Genomic DNA, 19,296 nt, shown 5'->3' with positions numbered 1-19,296 from the left:
TTGATATCTAATTGCATTATTGTTGGTGGTTCAGATAAGTTTGCTACACTGGTTTTTCTTTGAAATTACCCAAATATATCAATCTGTAAATGCTAGTATTTTGATTGCAATGCATAGTTGTTAAATATTCAATACGTGTGTCTTTGATCCATGTTAAAATTAAATATTCTGCTCATGTACAGTTCTTAAGGGCAATCAATTGAGATCTTTCGTATTTTATCATGATGAAGTAGCCTTCGTCAGTTGGCCATTCATTCATTGTGCATAGACTTTAGGTAGTTGCTCTACATTGTTCTATATTTGATTCTAATGACCTGGCTTTGATTGGCGAAGCTGTATCTTAAAAAGGTTATTGTTCAAGTTTCTCATTTTAATGCTTACATCTTATGGGTGCAAACTTTGACCAACACTGCAAAAGATATTGGATTTCTTATCCCCCTCAGGCTGTTGAGAAGTTGCTTTGGAAGTCAAGTCATCATAGTAACTGAAATCTGATGTTCAAGCACAAATGAATGGATTCTTCATCAATTTGAAGCTTTACTTTATTATTCATTACTTTGGTAAATCTGAATTTCAAGTTGCAGAACTAAACATTGCATTTAGGAGACAACAGTGGCATAATGCTTCAATTTTTCCATTATTGTTCTGAAGTAATAAGAAAAAACTTATTGCTTATTTGTTCCCATTTGACTGCTTGTTGTACAAGATTCATGTAAGACAGGAAGGTGACCTGATCACAGTTTGTACTTAACGCTGCTGGTGTACTGTTTAAATAAAAACTTGCTGGAGTCATATATTGAAGCATTTTTTAGTAGTCTTTTTATGAAATACATTGCAAGACTCATTAGTATTTTTAGCTTCATATGCTACATTGAAAGTTCCAATTTGTGCTCTTTAACCAGGGCAATAACTTAGTATGCTTACAGAAAACATATCTTTGCCATAATTACTTTAAGAATTCATAGTTTCTTGTAGCTTTTAGACAATTTCTGTCAAACAATAGGCTCTCCCTTCCTCTTTCTCACTGGCAGAAGAGAAGCACAACAGCACTCTACTGCAGTGCATATCTTTTTTTGGCCGAAAGCCTGCTGGTGCTAGTTTACGTGGGTGAGACTCGTTTCCTGTGTTCCTCAGGGTCTGGAAATAACTTGAATCATTCTGAAGATGCACATGATTACCAACCAAGAGATTTGTCTCTACTGACTTCCCAATTTCCAGCACAGAGTCCGCGGATGTTGCAGTGTGAAGAAGCTTCACCTGAGCAAATCTCACAGAAGCAAGCTGACTCCCCACTGCAGGTAAAAATCAAAACCATTATTTGAAAAGCTACAAGTAGAAATTTATATTTAAGGATTGTTGAACTTTAAGTGGGCAAGGGTTAATAATTTGTATGCAAATTAATAATTACCATGTCCCATGGAAATGCAGTTCAATACAGTTATAGTCCATTTAAAATATCGTATGATATTTTCAGCACATTTCACATTTATTTTTGCATATATTATGATTCATTATTAACTTGTATTACTTTACAATTGCAGGTCAAGGTAGATAGTACTGAGGGAATCCTGCCATTGTCAAAATCATATGGAAATGAAAATTCAGGTATAGTCAGCATGTTTCAAATTAGCACAACTCTTCACCATACTAAGTTTGCTGAAAAATTTAATAATATTTCCTTCTCTAAGGCCTTGACACCAGTAATGCAGAGGGCTCCTTAAAAGATGAAGAGACAGAAATGGGGACCAGCTTCTTTCCAGACAGAAGTTCAAAGAGTTCCACTTGCACATCAACTACAAGCTGGCATCAAGAAGAGCTTGCTTGTAGATTCTGCAGAATGAAATTCAGCGATGCAGAAAAGCACACAGAACATGAATATCAGCATGCCTTAAAGATGTTGCCAGTTGAAACTTCTGAACATATGAAGCCAACCCTTACAGCCATGAGCATTCATGTATTTCCTGTGCAAGCACTCCGGTACAAGTGCTCAAAGTGTCCTGCCAGCTTCACGCTGAAATCAAATGCTGAACGTCATGAGAAGACTGTCCACTACAAACGTAAAAATTTGCAATGTTCATTTTGCCTGAAACCTTTCCGCGATAAAACTGATTTAAATCGTCATGTCGCATCGGTGCATACATGTGAACGTGCTTTTGTGTGTAGTACTTGTGGAAAGAGTTTTGGTGTACAGAAAAATCTAATAAATCATATGAGATTTTGTGATCAGGGTAGTATCCAAGAAAGTACTGAGCTTTCTGACCAGGTTTTGGATAGCCAAGTCCTTAAAAATGAGGAGGAGCTTGATTGTTGTAGTGATATACCAGTACTTGATTCCCAGTAGTACTTCTCCACAGCTCAGTTAATCTGAATTGTCAGGGAAATTCTATAGGTATATTAAAAAAATGTGAATTTTGCTCTTGTTTCCTCTTTTCTGTGCATTGAACACTTGGATAGTCTTCAGCAGTTATAGGAAGTACATTTATATTTTGTTACCTGGTGCACTTAATTAGGCCTTTTCTATTTCTTGGTGACAATAAGTTATTCTCCTATATCTTTGCGTATGTGGCAGATTGACTTTGCAGGGCAAAGTTACATTTTTAGCTTGTGCTTTTTTAATATGGATAAGTGTCATGAACTGAAATGGATGAATACATATTTTATTTTTTCAGCAAGATCTGTATATTAAGTAATTTTCTGTGTGTTTTTAATTATCAGTGATCTAATCTTAGAGTCATAAGGGACAGAAATAGGGTCTTTAGCCCAAATCATCCATGCTGACCGAGATATCTATCTAAGCTAGTCACATTTATCTGTGTTTGACCTATATCACTTTCTGCCTTTTCTATCCATGTGCCTGTTCTAATTTCTTTTGAATCTTCGGACTCTGAAGAAAATTGTTGGAACACCATCATGTTTTTTTTTGTTACATGTTTTAATTTCCTTGCCCATCCAATTATGTTTAGATTTTCTGTTAAATGAAAATTTTTTAGACTAAAGGCTTTCTCAAATCTTTTTGCTTTAAGGTGTGTAATGGGGCTGTCTCGGAAATAAGTTTAAAAAAAAATATATATATACCATATAGTGCTTTGTAAAAGTATTCAGACCCCAACCCTTTGTTCACATAAGTGAGTACTGCATCCAGGGATTTTGATCAATTTAACTGAGAATTTTTATTTGTGAATCATATATTCCTTTATTTCACAATAGGGCCCAAAAACAGGGAAAATTGTAAAGCATGATTGAACTTAAAAATTCAAAAACTGTAATGTCAACAGTTCAAAAGTACTAATTTCCCTTTGCTCAATAGTTAGTTAAACCACCTCTCACAACTATTACAGCCTCTATTAGTTTTGCACATCGTGATGGAGCAGGATTTGTCCATTCCTCCTTGCAGAGTTGTTCAAGCTTTGCCAGGAGGGAGGCTGGGCAGCAATCTTGAGGTCTTGCCAGAGATGTTGGAACAGATTAAGGTAATGACTGACTCGGCCGCTCAAGGTCATCAGTTTTCTTCATTTGAAGCCAATCCATGGTTGATCTGACAGTGTGCTTTGGGTGGTTGTCCTGCTGAAAGACGAACTTCCTCCTGAGTTTAACCTTTCTGGCAGAGGCTAATAAGTTTTTATCTATGATCTCTCTATATTTAGCAGCATTCATCTTCCCATCAATTCTGACCAGATTTCCAGTCCATTCTGCTGAGAAATATCCCTATAGCATGATATGACCTCCACCATACTTTACAGTAGGGATGGTGTTACCTGGCTGATACGTAAACCTAGTGCTGTACCTCACATACTGCTTAGTATTGAGCCCATCCAACCACAAGACCTTCTTTCACATCTTTACAGCATCTTCTAAGTGGTGCTTTGCAAAGTCTTTATAGGCAAAGATATGTTTTTTTCAGCCAAGACTTCTTCGCTGCCACTCTTCCATAAATACCATTTTTGTGCAAGGGCTTAGAAATTGTGAAGCCGTGAACTTCATCTCCATTTGCAGTCACTGACTTCTGCAGCTCACTCAGAGTGACTGTTGGTGTTACAGTGGCCTCTTTTACACGTGCCATTCTTCTCCAATGACTAAGTTTAAATGGGTGGCCTGACCTAGGCAGTGTAGCTGTGGTTTAATATTTTTCCACTTTTTCCACGATGGACTGCACTGAGCTCTGAGGAATGCTTGAGATGGTCTTGTAACCTTTTCCGGATTTGTGCTTCTCTGTTATCATTTCTGTGACTTGCCTTGAATGCTCTTTTTTTCCTTCATTTGGTTTGATCTGTTGAAAATCCACAGATCTTACAGAAAGAGTGGGTATTTATTCAGGTGATCCTCCAATTTTCTACATCAACAAACTGGGTGAGTTGGTAATGTAATGTACAGTATTGCACCTGAGGAAACAGCGTACTATTAACAAGGGAGTGAATACTTTTAAGGTCTCACAATTTTGGTTTCTAGTTTTTAATAAATTGTTGACAAGTTTTGGTATTTTACTTTTGATTTGACATAATGAGCAATGTTTTGTAGATTAGCTCAAAAGTTCCTACCTCTATTTAGAAAATGAGACAGTAAAATGTGAAGATAGTTGTGGGCGCTGAATACTTTTTCAAGGCATAGTACACAGGAGAATTTTGTAAATTAGTACTTGCAGTGGGTGTATTCTGTTTTTTAACATGACTAAGTTCATATTTAAAGTGTTTATCCTTTGCAAATTGTCTTTAGATTTTTATAAACCATTTTTGAAAAAATATCAGTAAAGCCAAGTATTAGTTTCTTCAGAATTTATTTTTATTTTAAAAAGTGAAATGTGTTGCATTTAATGATCCTACACTGTAGATGGAGACTGAATGCAAACATTCTTGTTAATGCAATGAAAAGTGAAATTAGGTTTTACTTTACTAGTAAGATTTGGTCCATAGTGCCAAAACGGGTTTAGTTCCCATCTCGATAACATTCATTGTCAAAAGAAAATATTTTTCCCAAGCACAACCTGCTATAACACAGTGATAGTGTATGTACTACAGTTTTATGTGCAGCATTATTGGTAGCAATTTTGTGATGTAATTTTTCATTTACTAATTTCCATAGTAGACTTTAATGCATTTATTTTAGAACTATTAAATGTTAGCATATTGTTTTGAATTGCAATGAGTTTCAAAGGTTTAACCTTGCTGTTAGTTTTAATATTATTCTAGTTACTGTGTAAATGACCTTACCTCTGATTTTATCTGCCTTGAGGAAATCACGTTTCCCCCAATGGTTTTTACTGCTTAGTAGACACGCAGCTTGTGCACCACACAATTCTCTATACGTATCTTTGAGAAGGTTGTTAAAAGTTGTATTATGTGTTTTTACTTTGTTGTAGAAATAGAAAAATGTGCTTGCCATACCGAAGACTGATTTTATTGCTTCATGGTATTTTGTTATTGAATTAAATAAATTTTAGATAGCAATGAAATGATTTGATTTCCCGTTTATCTTCTCACTAATTTGTGCTACTTTCTAGTTAAGGAACATGGAAGTAAATTTTAAGAAAATGTTAGTATTTTCAAGATACTCATACTAGCATATGGGAAAAATAGTGCAACTTCAGTTGTATGTAACATTTAGGTTGTCTTCATGCTGAAATCTGACATTTGGGAATATGGAATGGGACAATTTAATTTGCAAAAGCAAAGATGTAGAGGTAATGCTATTTTATTTAATACCTTTGAATGGATCTTGTGTTGAATATCAGCTGCATGCCAAATTTAAGTACATTATCTGCACTTTTGTTTTACCTGTTGTGTCTTTAGAGTGACAGGATGCTTCTTATTCTATTATTCATCCAAGTAAATCATTCCTAGGTGTACCCAGGAATTCACCAGAAATGATTTCTGTTCTTGGGGAGAAGTCAGTTCAATAGTACTTCTTTAAACGTGATGCTTCAGAACACCCTGAATAAATTGCACTGTATAACTTAGCTTGCTTTCTTATCATTTACTAAACTTAATTATCTTGTTATTTTAGCAAATAGTGTACTGATTTATTTTTGTGACGGACTTTTTGTATCAAGTGTGCTGGATATGATGTTAGCCATTGTCTACAAATTAAATTTTCCTTCTAAGATCCACAATACATTATGGAATAAGAAAGATGATTCTATATCCATTGCATTCAATAACTGTATGCAGTTTGTAAGGCTAACTATTAGATTACATATGCCATTCAGATAGATTCTATGTTCAGAAATGATGCAAGGCAGGTGTGTTTATAGTTGAGTTTTAAGTCACCTACAGTTCCTCGAGTTCTAGTTCATTGTGTTTCTCTCTATAGATCACATGATTCTCAAAGTGAAGAGCATTGTATTCAGTTTATTTGAAAGGGTGAATACATTAGGAATCTGCAAGCCAAGACTTTGATAGTTGCAAACTTATGACAACATGGCCTAATCCTTTGTCCGTGAAATACCAGTAGCATACTGGAAAACAAAAAAGTTGTAGGTTGTCTCTATAAAATGATTTGATCCTTTGCCATTAAAATAGTATGAAATCCATCTGTACTGTTACTGAAATAGTGGGTGGAAGGTAAGAAACCTTTTCAAAACCCAATTATGAATTCAAACTGGTAAGGATAGTGGAATATGTTTGATGTAAGGTCACCATTAAAATCAGAAAAATACATCTGAGCTGTTAGCAGCTGAAAATGTAAAAAGGTGAAATCTTGTACTTAAATTTTTGGCATGTGCAAATGAGACTAAAATTCTATTAGTCAATTTAGTACACATGGAGGGTGAGTTTTTTTGCAGCTGCATTCCAGTAATGTTAACACAATTCAAATAGATTAAACAATATAAATGAGTTGTGCCCCAAATCTCTTGTATTTGAAGTTCTTTAAACTAAAATGCAAATTTGATTCAATTTGCCTAGGTGAGGCCTCAGCTACAAGAGCAGTCACACTCCATCATTTGTCCTAATTATGTTGGATAGGGAAGAACTTGTAAATTTTATGTGCTTTCTTGAGCTAGCAGTAATACATTGACAGTTTTAAAATTCTTCAGATTTTAAAGAAAACAGTTCATAAAAGCAGAGATCGGTGTACACCAGTACAATATTCTGGTATTTAAAATTTTCATTGTTTTAATTTCTTTCACTTGCTGGTGGTGAGCTGGCTAAAAATTTTTTTATTAAAATCCATTTTTAATAATATAGGCAAGGCTGTATGCTTTGCTTCTTGTACATAGAAAAACTTAAAGAATGTAATTCTTGTGAGTTTAGTAATGGTACAGATCTTTTACTAATTTGTTTTCTGGTTAACTTCAACCTTATCAGTACAATTTTGATCCAGCCAAGGCAGAACCAACCCCCCCACCCCACCCCCAACCTGTTTCCTTCCTATTTCACCTTTACATTGCCTCTCCCAAATGACATTCCACACCACATTACCACCTTCAGGGTTAAATAAACTTTAATCGTTAAAATCCACCTGTTTTTAAATCAGCTTTCCAGTATGATTTATATGACCTACTACCAAAACTCTGTAGCCTGTGGCAACGTTCCACTTCCCACCTCCAACATCACTATCTTGAAAAGAAAATATTAACTGAGTTTTGCAGCCAGTACCTGTAACTATGCCCTGAACACTTTTACACAAATAAAAGAAAAAATATTTTACTTAATTTTAATTCTCTTCAAAGGTTGCTTGTGGTATTTTCATAACTCAACTCTTCTGAATTCCATCTGTGATACATAAACATTGCCAGTTTTTTGCTTATCTAGTGAGCTTAGATTAAGCATGAATTTGCACGATTTCACTGTATAATAAGTGATTCCAAGCAAAATGGCTAATATTTAGCCATATAAGCAGCTAGTCCAGAGTTTAATGTGTTATCAAATGCAGAAAGCCTGGTCTTACAGATTCAGAGCTACGATTCAGGACTGACGAGGGCCTCGGCCTGAAACATAGACTGTACTTCTTCCTATAGATGCTGCCTGGCCTGCTGCGTTCCACCATTTAAAATCCAAAATGACTTGTAGCTCTCTATAAGTGGCAAAGCTGAAAGGTTGGGATTGCCATTTGGCACAAAGCTTTTTAAGTGGCTTTGGAGGCATGGTTTCTTCAGTATATTGCTAGTGATCCTGTTGTGGTTAAAGTTGGCTGAGTGAGTCTGGGATGATTGGGATTAATATCCAGATAGCCTAAGAGTGGTCTGAGAGGGTAAGGGAATATTGAGTATGCATGTATAAATATTATGGTATGAGACTGGGTGAGCAGGATTTGCCTTACTGAATTATATTAACTAGTAACTTGGCACTATTGATAGTGAAAGCTTTTTTGACCTTTAAAGAGTAATGATACAAATTTTGCATTATTTCATTCTTTTAATATTGCATTGTACTGATTCAAAATGGAGAAAATATAAATCGGGCATTAATCATTCCCAAGAGGGATATTCTTGGTTGGTCAAAAATGATGATTGTGGCGCTTGTTAGTTATTCAATCTTGAGATGGAGAATGGTGGGGAAAGAGCATCATCATCCTTGAGACAGGCATCCAGTAACCATGTTTTACAGTTTCAAATTTCACTTCCAGTGAGGAACATACAGAATGACAAAACAGATTGTAGCACTTTTGTGCCACTGTATCAAAAATCTGCTAACAATATAGATGAGGAATGACTTGGGACCCACTGTTCAATGTAATTAGTAAGCAGATCAATGTTAAACTGTTTATTAGTCAAATTTCCAAACTGGACAAATTGTAGGAGGTGATTTACCAATAGTTATGGACATAGAAATGGAAAGCTATTTTCCAAGAGTGCATGTACTTTGAAATAGGCAGATTGTTAAAATTGAAATATGTTCACATACACCCTCTTCGTGTTTGCCCTCTTTTAAGCTCCCTAACAATTACTGGGAAAAGGACAAATCTTCCATGATGTTGCTGTAGGTGCATGCGACTATTGTGCTGAAAATGGCTTATTTAGTGGATTTCTTTTAGTTGCCAGCCTGGTTCTATGAATATACAATAAATACGTGAGGGAGAAGTAAGTTTTGTCAGCATTGTATCCAGTGGTAATAGTTCAGAGCTTATTGAGGAAAGTGATGTTTTAACACCAGGTCATCTTCCACACTGGTGCTTGCAGAATGGTTGCATTGGTAGGGACCGTAAAGATCACCAGTGCCTGTTGTTCTGCAGTCTCATTTTAATAATTGCTTCTCTTTAAAATGGATTTTACTTTGGTTGATAGTTTAGTAAATCTTTCCCTTGTCGATTCTTTAACTCCAACATTTGGTGGTTTATCACTTATTTCCAGTGTGATCAAATATTTTTCAATAATAATCCTGTTTTGAGAGTATCCATCATTGCTACCCACAACAAATCGGGCATGATAAAGAGTAATAGTAATTAGCATTAATGGACATGAAGTAAAAAAAATTCAATCTCTCTGAATATATGACTGATTATTAGAAATTAATTGTCATGAACATTGCTGACATCAAATAACTGATTTTGCCTAATTGTCTTTAACAGTTTTATTAGTCAATTAAACCTACTCAACAAGCTATTTTATTTTGTACTTCAGTGGCTTCCAATTATTAATTTGTCTTTCATGCTGAATTTGATTAGTTGGGTTGAAACACAGTTTTGCTGAGCCATGTGTCTTCTTGGCAAGAAAAACTGAGACTTGCTGCTTTCCTGGTTTTTCATTTGTTTCTCCACAAAGCAAATAAAACAGCCTTTTCTGGTTATTGTTCTCTGGAATTATTAGATGCAATTTAAATGTCTTTGCAAACTTTGGGCCTCTTTTCCCTCTTGCTCTTCTCATTATTATTCTCATTTTTTTACAACATGAAAGGAAGCCATTCATTGCTTGAAACTATGCTGGCCCTCAAGGCAATCCCATCATTCTCATTCACCTATTTATTTCCCAGTAAATTATTCTTTTCTCATGTCCAACAACTCCATCCTGATTTCCCTTTATCAGCTCCCATGTCCACTTCCCCCACCGTATCAGCTTTGCATATTTCCACTCCCAAACCCTTCTATATCTTTCTTTAATTGCTTTACTATGATTTGTGAAGTAATCTTGTATTTTCTCACGTAATTTTTTTTGGCAGCATTGCTTTTTGGTTTCAGAACAGCCATGAGAAAGTGTCCAGGCTTGCTAATAACTTACTTTTTCCCAACTCTCCTGTTATGTTTGTTCTGATTAGGAGCATAGATAAGTTTCAGTGTGCATTCCCATTTCCACAGCTCAGTACCTTATGACAATGGATCCTTAGAAATACCTGAAGTAGAAAGTTTCTTCTGAAACAAATTGAACATCTTAAGTTGTATAATTATAATCAAATGTACTACAAGCTTTGACTTGTTCATGACAATGTGTAAATAGTAAAGCTAAAATGTTATTGCAACGTACAAATTTTATGTCCATTATAAATGACTATTAATTCAATTGTGTTTTTTCACATTTTACAGTTAATGAATTTACCGTGATAAGAAAGAAATTTAAGTGCCCATACTGCAGCTTTTCTGCGATGCATCAGTGTATCTTGAAAAGGCATATGCGTTCACATACAGGAGAAAGACCGTATCCATGTGAAATTTGTGGCAAGAAGTTTACTCGGCGGGAACATATGAAAAGGCATACGTTGGTAAGCATTATTTTTATTCCAGTTATTTGAGCATATGTCCATACCGATTAGGAGGAATTTGTCACTCAGCCCTCTAATCCTACTGTGCCATTCAAGATCATAGCAGATCTGCAGTAGCCATCATTCTGAATTCCTGTCATACATACCTTTATCTTAAAGATTCACAAATCCCTTCCCCAAAAGACATCGGAAACAGAGTTCCAAAGAACGACGATGCTCAGAGAGAGGAGTAAGCCTCATCTTATCTGTTTCAAATGGGCAACTTTTTATATTTAAATGGTGATCAAGAATTCTAAATTCTCCCACAGGAGTGATCACTGAAGCTTGTATGTTTCAATTGCCATATTTCTCTATCATTTGTAGCAGATACAAACCTTGCTTATTCAACCTTTCTCAGGAGCAAACCCAAATATTGTAGCAAAACTACAAGCTGCTTCAAATGCATTTACATCCTTTATATAAAAAGAGACCAGTATTCTTGCTGAAGTCTCACCAATTCTGCATAACTAAGGCATAAGCTCCATACATTTGTATTGATTGTATGTAAACTAGTTTTTTTGTGAATTCTGCACAAGGGCATCCAGATTGCTCTCATTGCTGGAGCTCTGTAATCTCTCGTCTTTTTATTCTTATTCTGGCAAAATAACCATTTCATAGTATTCCATCTAGTACTCTATTTGCCATATTTATGCCCAGTTATTTAACTTATCTTTTCTGTATATTTCCTTTGCAGCCTTCTGTTCTCCCTATCTGCTCAAAGCTGTCTTAACATTGCTTATTATCTTGAATTTTAATATCTTATAGTTTCTAACACTTTTTTTCTGCAGTGTTTCCCCGTTTTGAATAAAAAAAAGTTCCATTTGTTCTTTTCCAATCCAGTGGAAGTTTTGTTGAATCTGTGGGATATTGAAAAATTAAAACCAACTAATTTATATGCCCCCCTCTCATGTTATCTCCTTGCCCGTCCGTCACCTCCCTTTGGTGCTCCTCCTCCCTCTTCTTTCTTCCATGGCCTTCTCTCTCTTTCACCAATTAACTTCCTAGCTCTTTGCTTCATTCCCCCCTTTCTCCAAGTTTCACTTATCACCTGGCATTTCTCTCTCCCCATCCCCCACCTGTCAAATCTACTCCTCTGCTTTTTTTCTCCAGTCCTGCCAAAGGGTTTTGGCCCAAAATGCTGACTGTACTTTTTTCCATAGATGTGGCCAGGCCTGCTGAGTTCCTCCAGCATTTTGTGCATGTTGCTTGGATTTCCAGCATCTACAGATTTTCTCTTGTAATCCACTATCTAACTTGCCACTTCTTGTAAGGCACTAGGAGGAACTCCATCACGATTCAGAGACTTGGCAGCCTGCAGCTGCAATGATTGCTCTTATTGTAATTTTCCGGAGTTTCTCCCTCCCTTTCAATTCCGATATACAAATATTTTGTGAATGCTTCTTCTATCATGTATAAAGAATGTTGTAAGATACCCGTTTAATATATCTGTCTTCTCCTTATTTTCCATTACTTATTACCTAGACTCATTTTCTATACAACTAGCACTTTCTCATTGAAGCCAAACATGACCATTTCAATATATATTGAAAGCTTAATAACACTTCAGCTGTGTTTGTACATGCTGCAAGAATATCAGTGTGTCCACACAGATAGATTGCACCTGAGAAACCTTGTTCATTTAGTGAATTTATTAGACTAAGAATTTGTGAATAAATCCCCTATTTTCTGCTTAAAGTCCTTGTTTAAAGCTAGATTATTCGTCATAATTATCTAGTTGAATATTTTACCATAAATATTTTACTCACTAATGTAAGTTAATTTATTAATTCTAAAATAATTTCATATTTGTATTCCCACTGCAAATAGTATTTTTACATTTCACTATTCCAAACAGTGTAATTGTTTGAGATATTAGTTGAAAGCAGAAATACTTATGAAAAGAGATTAGGTTAGATAACTGTTCTATAAAATCATCAATGCAACCCTGATGGAAATGTTTGATTTCATGTTACAATGTTGTATGATTGAATAATTATCTATGGTCAGACTACTATCTTCACAGCAACTTTATAAACCTGTTTATAACATATTATTTGTGGAAGTATTGATCAAAAGTAAACCACATTTGACAGGGAAGCTTGCAATAAATGAGGATGTATACTTCATTTCCATAAGACAAAGGAGCAGAAGTCGGCCATTCGGCCCATCGAGTCTGCTCCGCCATTTTATCATGAGCTGATCCATTCTCCTGTTTAGTCCCACTCCCCCGCCTTCTCACCATAACCTTTGATGCCCTGGCTACTCAGATACTTATCAATCTCTGCCTTAAATACACCTAATGACTTGGCTTCCACTGCTGCCCGTGGCAATAAATTTCATAGATTCACCACCCTCTGACTAAAAAAAATTTCTTTGCATTTCTGTTCTGAATGGGCGCCCTTCAATCCTTAAGTCATGCCCTCTCGTACTAGACTCCCCCATCATGGGAAACAACTTTGCCACATCCACTCTGTCCATGCCTTTCAACATTCGAAATGTTTCTATGAGGTCTCCCCTCATTCTTCTAAACTCCAAGGAATACAGTCCAAGAGCGGACAAATGTTCCTCATGTGTTCCTCTCATTCCCAGAATCATTCTAGTGAATCTTCTCTGTACCCTCTCCAGGTCAGCACATCCTTTCTTAAATAAGGAGACCAAAACTGCCCACAGTACTCCAAGTGAGGTCTCACCAGCGCCTTATAGAGCCTCAACATCACATCCCTGCTGCTATACTCTATTCCTCTAGAAATGAATGCCAACATTGCATTCGCCTTCTTCAGTACCGACTCAACCTGGAGGTTAACCTTAAGGGTATCCTGTACGAGGACTCCCAAGTCCTGTTGCATCTCAGAACTTTGAATTCTCTCCCCATTTAAATAATAGTCTGCTCGTTTATTTCTTCTGCCAAAGTGCATAACCATACATTTTCCAACATTGTACTTCATTTGCCACTTCTTTGCCCATTCTTCCAACCTATCCAAGTCTCTCTGCAGACTCTCCGTTTCCTCAGCAGTACTGGCCTCTCCACCTATCTTCGTATCGTCAGCAAACTTAGCCACAAAGCCACCTATTCCATAATCCAAATCGTTGATGTACAATGTAAAAAGAAGTGGCCCCAACACGGACCCCTATGGAACACCACTGGTAACCGGCAGCCAACCAGAATAGGATCCCTTTATTCCCACTCTGTTTCCTGCCAATCAGCCAATGCTCTATCCACGTATGTAACTTTCCTGTAATTCCATGGGCTCTTATCTTGTTAAGTAGCCTCATGTGTGGCACCTTGTCAAAGGCCTCCTGCCATATGCTAAATTTCCTACCAGATGCTAAATATTTGATTGAGTTTCATTAACCACAAGGAATCTAAAAGCTAAACTGAAAGTTGGATGTAGTATTAACCATTTACTATAGATTCAGTGAAGATGTTATGTACTTGTCATTTAAAATTAAATGAATTCTTCATAAATCAAGTTTTATTTAAAGGGTTACATTTGTTTATAATATCTATTTATTAAAATATATTAATTCTTTGCTGAAAACCAGTTCAAATCTAACCCATCTGATGGACATTGGACATAAATTAAGTGATTATTATATAAAAACTGGCCGGGGCTCTTATGGAAAGTAGAGCAACTTGCTGGGAGAATTGCAAACATCAATAAAAGCAAAATATTTTCCACATTGATTTCTTGATTCAATATGTACATCTGAAGTAAAAGATCAGTATTGCTGTTAATCAGAAACCCTGTTAACAATTCTCCAGCTGTGGCTAGTTTAAACTTATTCTTATCAGTTAGTTTTCTGTCAGTGAGTAGAGTACATTGTATGCAAAGAAGTTGGGGCAATTTATATTTCTTTCAACTTATTTCTAGTCCTTGTAGGGCCAGAGATTTTCAAACTTGATTAATTCCAGAATTTAATCACAGACCATATCATGAGTTTATGTCAGTGGCTGCAGAAGCAAGAAAGTAACAATAGTGTAAGGTACACAGCAGTATGTGACCTAGCTGTATCTAGTGACAATGTTGAAGTGGCTGCTTAGCGATTGAGGATTTAGATGATCAAAAAGACTAAAAATAGTTGCAGTCCATGTTTATATAATATTTTTCTTCAGAGTTAAGGATCTTTGGAATTTTTTGCCACAGGGAACTGTATGGAGACCGTTTAGGAGAGGGAGATGGAAACATGCTTGTAAACATGCTTGTAGAAAGAGTCAGAATGAAATATTGATGCGCATACTTGTTCTTCACATCTGACCTTTTATGAATTATTTCCTAAATCACTTAACAGTTTTCGATTTTCTGTTGGGGCTTTTGAGGCAGAATTCTTCCATAAAGAATCAACACCAAACATTTGTTTTTCTACTTAGGTGCACAGTAAAGACAAAAAATATGTCTGCAAGGTCTGCAACAGAGTCTTCATGTCAGCGGCCAGTGTCGGTATTAAACACGGTTCTAGGCGTCATGGAATATGTGTGGATTGTGCGGGTGGAAGTCTGATGTCTCAGCTAGACCAGGATGGTACAGACGAGTCTCCAGATGGAATGTTCTCTGCAGAAAGCCAGTACCCGGATGATCATGGGGAAGGCCCCTATCCGGATGATCAGGGCGAGGGCCCCTATCCGGATGATCAGGGCGAGGGCCCCTATCCGGATGATCAGGGCGAGGGCCCCTATCCGGATGATCAGGGCGAGGGCCCCTATCCGGATGATCAGGGCGAGGGCCCCTATCCGGATGATCAGGGCGAGGGCCCCTATCCGGATGATCACGGCGAGGGCCCCTATCCGGATGATCACGGGGAGGGGCCCTATCCAGATGATCACGGGGAAGGCCCTTACCCAGATGACCATGGGGACAGGGAAAGGGAGATTGATGAAGAAATGGCAGACGGTGAGGAGGAGATGAAGTGGAAGGATGATGTGATTCCCCAGGCCGATATAATTCTTGAAACTAAGGAGGTAATTGATTCCCAACAAGACCAAGAGAATCAAGAAATTCCTGTAGGAGATGACAAGGATTTTGGGTGGATTTCCCAGGAAATGTAGCCTTTGGGTTACCTTTACATTCTGGAGTGCATCAACGCACTGTAGTTCTTTAGAGTGCTAGCTGTTTCACTAATGTACACGTTAAATTGTAGTCGGGCAGTTTTACAAGAACATTATATTTACAAAAACTACTACTCAAAGATATGTACACCACAGTGATTTTTCAGGTTCATTGTCCAATTGTGAAATTTAGGATTAGCCGTTGTTAAAATTTGGGGCATTGTACCAGTGGTTCTATATGCCTTTCTTAAATTTCATAATGTTTTTGAAAGATGTTGGTAAATTTTGAGATTTTGAATCATTTTATTTAGTATTGTCTAAGTATGTTAATCCAGATTGCCCATGTGAATGCAAGATCCAAAGCACATTGCTAACAGTTAATAGATAATAACAGACATTGAATAGCAAAGGTTTTGTCCAACTGTTGCTTCCCACAATGTGATCAATAATTATTAAAGTTATCATTCCCTCCTTTAGCTCAATGCATCCAGATGCGAAAACCCCATCATTTTTTGTGTTAGTAGATTAGATCATTTTGACAAATTATGTGCAAAAATTAACAAGTGTACATTCCCAAAAAAGAAGATTCTCCACTCTGGAAAGAGTTGAGACATTCCTTCATTCTATAATGTCTATATGTGCACACAAATTCTGCCATAGATTTAGTTTTGAGTTAGTGTGTTTTAAGAAGTGTTTCATAATGGGGTTTCTTCGCTATGGCGGGTGTGAGTCGTGCTGCATTGTGTTCTTTTAACATTTTCAATGTCTATGTGTCCGTAGTCTAAAAATGACTATTTTTAGTCTATATGTCAATGTTAATTTTGGCTATCAAAACATGTGCTTTCACAAAGTTCAAAGCTGTGCCAGATATCTGTCCTCTTTAGACATGGAAAGAAGGAGTTAACTTAATTGTTACATTGATAAAAAGGTAGAACATTGCTTTTTTTAGTTATAATATACACTAAATACTGAATATATACCAAATTATATGTTTTAATAGAATTTACTTTGGATACTTTAAGATGATTTTTGTTTATCATTTAGAAAATGCAAAAAAAACTGGAATTGTTCATTATATTTCAGAAAATCAAATCTTATCATGTTTGGCTTGTTAGTGGTAATACAGTATGTGCAAATTACTAAATTAAGCCATAACTATGGTTACTTTTTAGAAATCTATATTGTTGTATTTCAAATTTCTGCCTTTTACATTAGGAGTTTTGCCTGATGAAAGTTTTAAGAGTGCTGTGTGAGTATGCTCTCATATATATTTATTTTTTCAACATGCTTTCAGCTGGATTTAAGAGAGTGCTTAAAGCTGTTGAAATCTTCTCTGCTTGGAATATTATTCTATATCATACTGACTTTGTAATTATAAACCTGTGTTTGTATTCAAGATGTGTTTAATATTCAGAGTTAGTTATGAGTAGTGGGAGAAGATGACTGTGCATTGTACTGATCTCTGTAAATGTAGTAATTAAATTTTTTTAGTGATTATGCTTTCTGTATCAGGCATACCAAAGGTCTGCCTAAAGTTCATGTGCTGGGAATAGCTTGGATATACTCACACCCAAATCAAACTTAAATAAACTTGGAATTGCTGCCAAAGCAAACAAGTGTTGTACTTGTATGTTTTATGTCATTTTTGAAAGAAAGATCTCACAATTTGTTCCTTACGTTTTTACATCTTGCATGAATAGCGCACTCAAGTTACGAATGCCTGATTTAAGAGCGTTAAAAGAGTGGAAGTGCAGAGCATGTTTCCTATAGTAGGAGAGTCCAGGACCAGAGTGCACAGCCATGGAATAGAAGGACACCCTTTTAGACCAGACATGAGGAACTTCTTTAGCCAGAGGATGGTGAATTTGTGGAATTCATTGCCACGTGCAGCTGTGGAGGCCAACTCACTGGGTATATTTAAAGCAGAGGTTGATAGCTTCTTGATTAGTAAGGGTGTCAAAAGTTATGGGGTTGAGATTTTAAAAAAAAATCAGCTGCAATCAAATGGTGGAACAGACTCAATATGCTGAATGGCCTGATTCTGCTCCTAATGGCCTAATTCCTTCAAAATCAACTTCCTTTCTTTTTACCACAATGGATAATTTCACATCTGCATGGTACTCAGGCTGCTGGCCCACATACTTGTAATAATCGTGCATATTCATTCAGTTTTCATGTTTAGGACCCTTCCTGATTGTTGCAGTTAGTTTTAAAATAAATTGATTTAACGTTAAGATGCTGAAATCAAATTAAACATTCAATCCAATTTTACTTTCTATATTTACGTTAGAAATTATCTTTAAAACATTTCACTGAACAAATAACTACCCAAATAGTATATAATCTTAGGTCTTCTAAATCCAATTATGTTTTAATGGTGTGATTTTAAGAGAGGCATTATATTTCTCTTAGAATCCTTGGCTTTGGTTCAATGTTGGGCTGGAGACAAATGTTACTAGAGTCTTTCATTGACTTATGCCCAATTTTAACCTGGGCCATGCCTGAACAGAGCAAGAAATGAGACAACACATGAAGAGTTGACTATTAGTCCAGGCTACCTCAAATCTAAGGTCTCATTTTAATTGCAACAAACAATCTGTTGGAGGAACTCAGTGGGTCGAACAGAATCCATTGGAGGAAGGCATGAAACCTCAACCATTGCTTTCCCCCCAACACCCCAACCCCACAAGCTGCTAACCCGCTGAGTTCCTCCATATGATTGTTCGTTGCTCCATATTCCTGATTTTGCAGTCTCATGTTTCTCTCTCATTTTAATTTGTTCTGAGTACTCTCTTGCTCAAAGCTGACAGTGACTATATTCAGGTATGGGGAGGGGAATGAAAACTCAAAAGAAATATCCCATTGCAAATAGCTTGTGCAGAACTAGCATCATCTTTGAATGTTTAATGAAAACAAAAATAACAGGCAATGTCTATGGGGTAAGAGAGAGAAAAAATAGGAGTTACATTTTCAATAGCCTTTCATTAGAGAATGCACTATTTTGCAGCTATCAGTGGGGCAGCTTTGAAACTTAAGACCTTGATTTCCTGTGGTGAATGATTTTGTTGGTTAAATTGACACGGGGAGAGGAGGATGGGGAGGGCCAAATGTAATGCAGACTTTGCATCGTTTCAACTGTTTCCCATCCCCCTCCCTTCCCCTTGTCTGTTGCAGCAGGGCTGACATTTGAGATTCGGTGTTTTGTGCAGTAGCTGAATTTATTAAATAAATTTCAGATGTTTAATTGAGTTTCACCTCAGTTGCACCTGTCTGCCATATGTTGCGGATCATTATTTCATTTTACTTTCATATGCATTGATAATTTTGGTACAAATACCTTAGAGGTGACAAATGTGATATTATAGATGTTTAAACATAGGATTAAGTAATGTGATTATGATTTCAGGTCTTGTACAGCCATGAATAGAGTATACTGTCTTGAATACATTGGGATGGTGATATTCCAACAGTTGCATGAAAAATGAATATCCCTCATATTGTAGAGTTTGATTACATGATTTTTCATAATCAGCTTAAAATATCAACTAATATTGAGAATTATCTATGGTTCATTTGGCAGCATTCATA

General features: G+C 36.4%; 1 protein-coding gene across 4 annotated transcripts in view; it reads left to right on the top strand.

The window, feature by feature from the left end:
* zbtb46 (zinc finger and BTB domain containing 46) overlaps window positions 1-17,313 on the top strand; it is a 77,974-nt gene extending 60,661 nt beyond the window's left edge. For all 4 annotated transcript variants that reach the window (XM_072241260.1, XM_072241288.1, XM_072241270.1 and 1 more), the window contains exons 5-9: window positions 1,135-1,298; window positions 1,542-1,605; window positions 1,689-2,057; window positions 10,450-10,625; window positions 15,034-17,313. In XM_072241260.1, coding sequence (XP_072097361.1) covers window positions 1,135-1,298; window positions 1,542-1,605; window positions 1,689-2,057; window positions 10,450-10,625; window positions 15,034-15,708 — 1,448 coding nt within the window. In that variant the 3' untranslated portion in view covers window positions 15,709-17,313. The remainder of the gene's footprint in view (window positions 1-1,134; window positions 1,299-1,541; window positions 1,606-1,688; window positions 2,058-10,449; window positions 10,626-15,033) is intronic.
* The last annotated feature ends 1,983 nt before the right edge of the window (window positions 17,314-19,296 follow it).

Source organism: Mobula birostris, chromosome 2 (genome assembly GCF_030028105.1).
Source record: "Mobula birostris isolate sMobBir1 chromosome 2, sMobBir1.hap1, whole genome shotgun sequence".
In the NCBI taxonomy this organism is placed as follows: Eukaryota; Metazoa; Chordata; class Chondrichthyes; order Myliobatiformes; family Myliobatidae; genus Mobula; species Mobula birostris.
The sequence above is the reverse complement of the archived record's forward strand: the minus strand, read 5'-3'. Positions and strand labels throughout refer to the sequence as shown.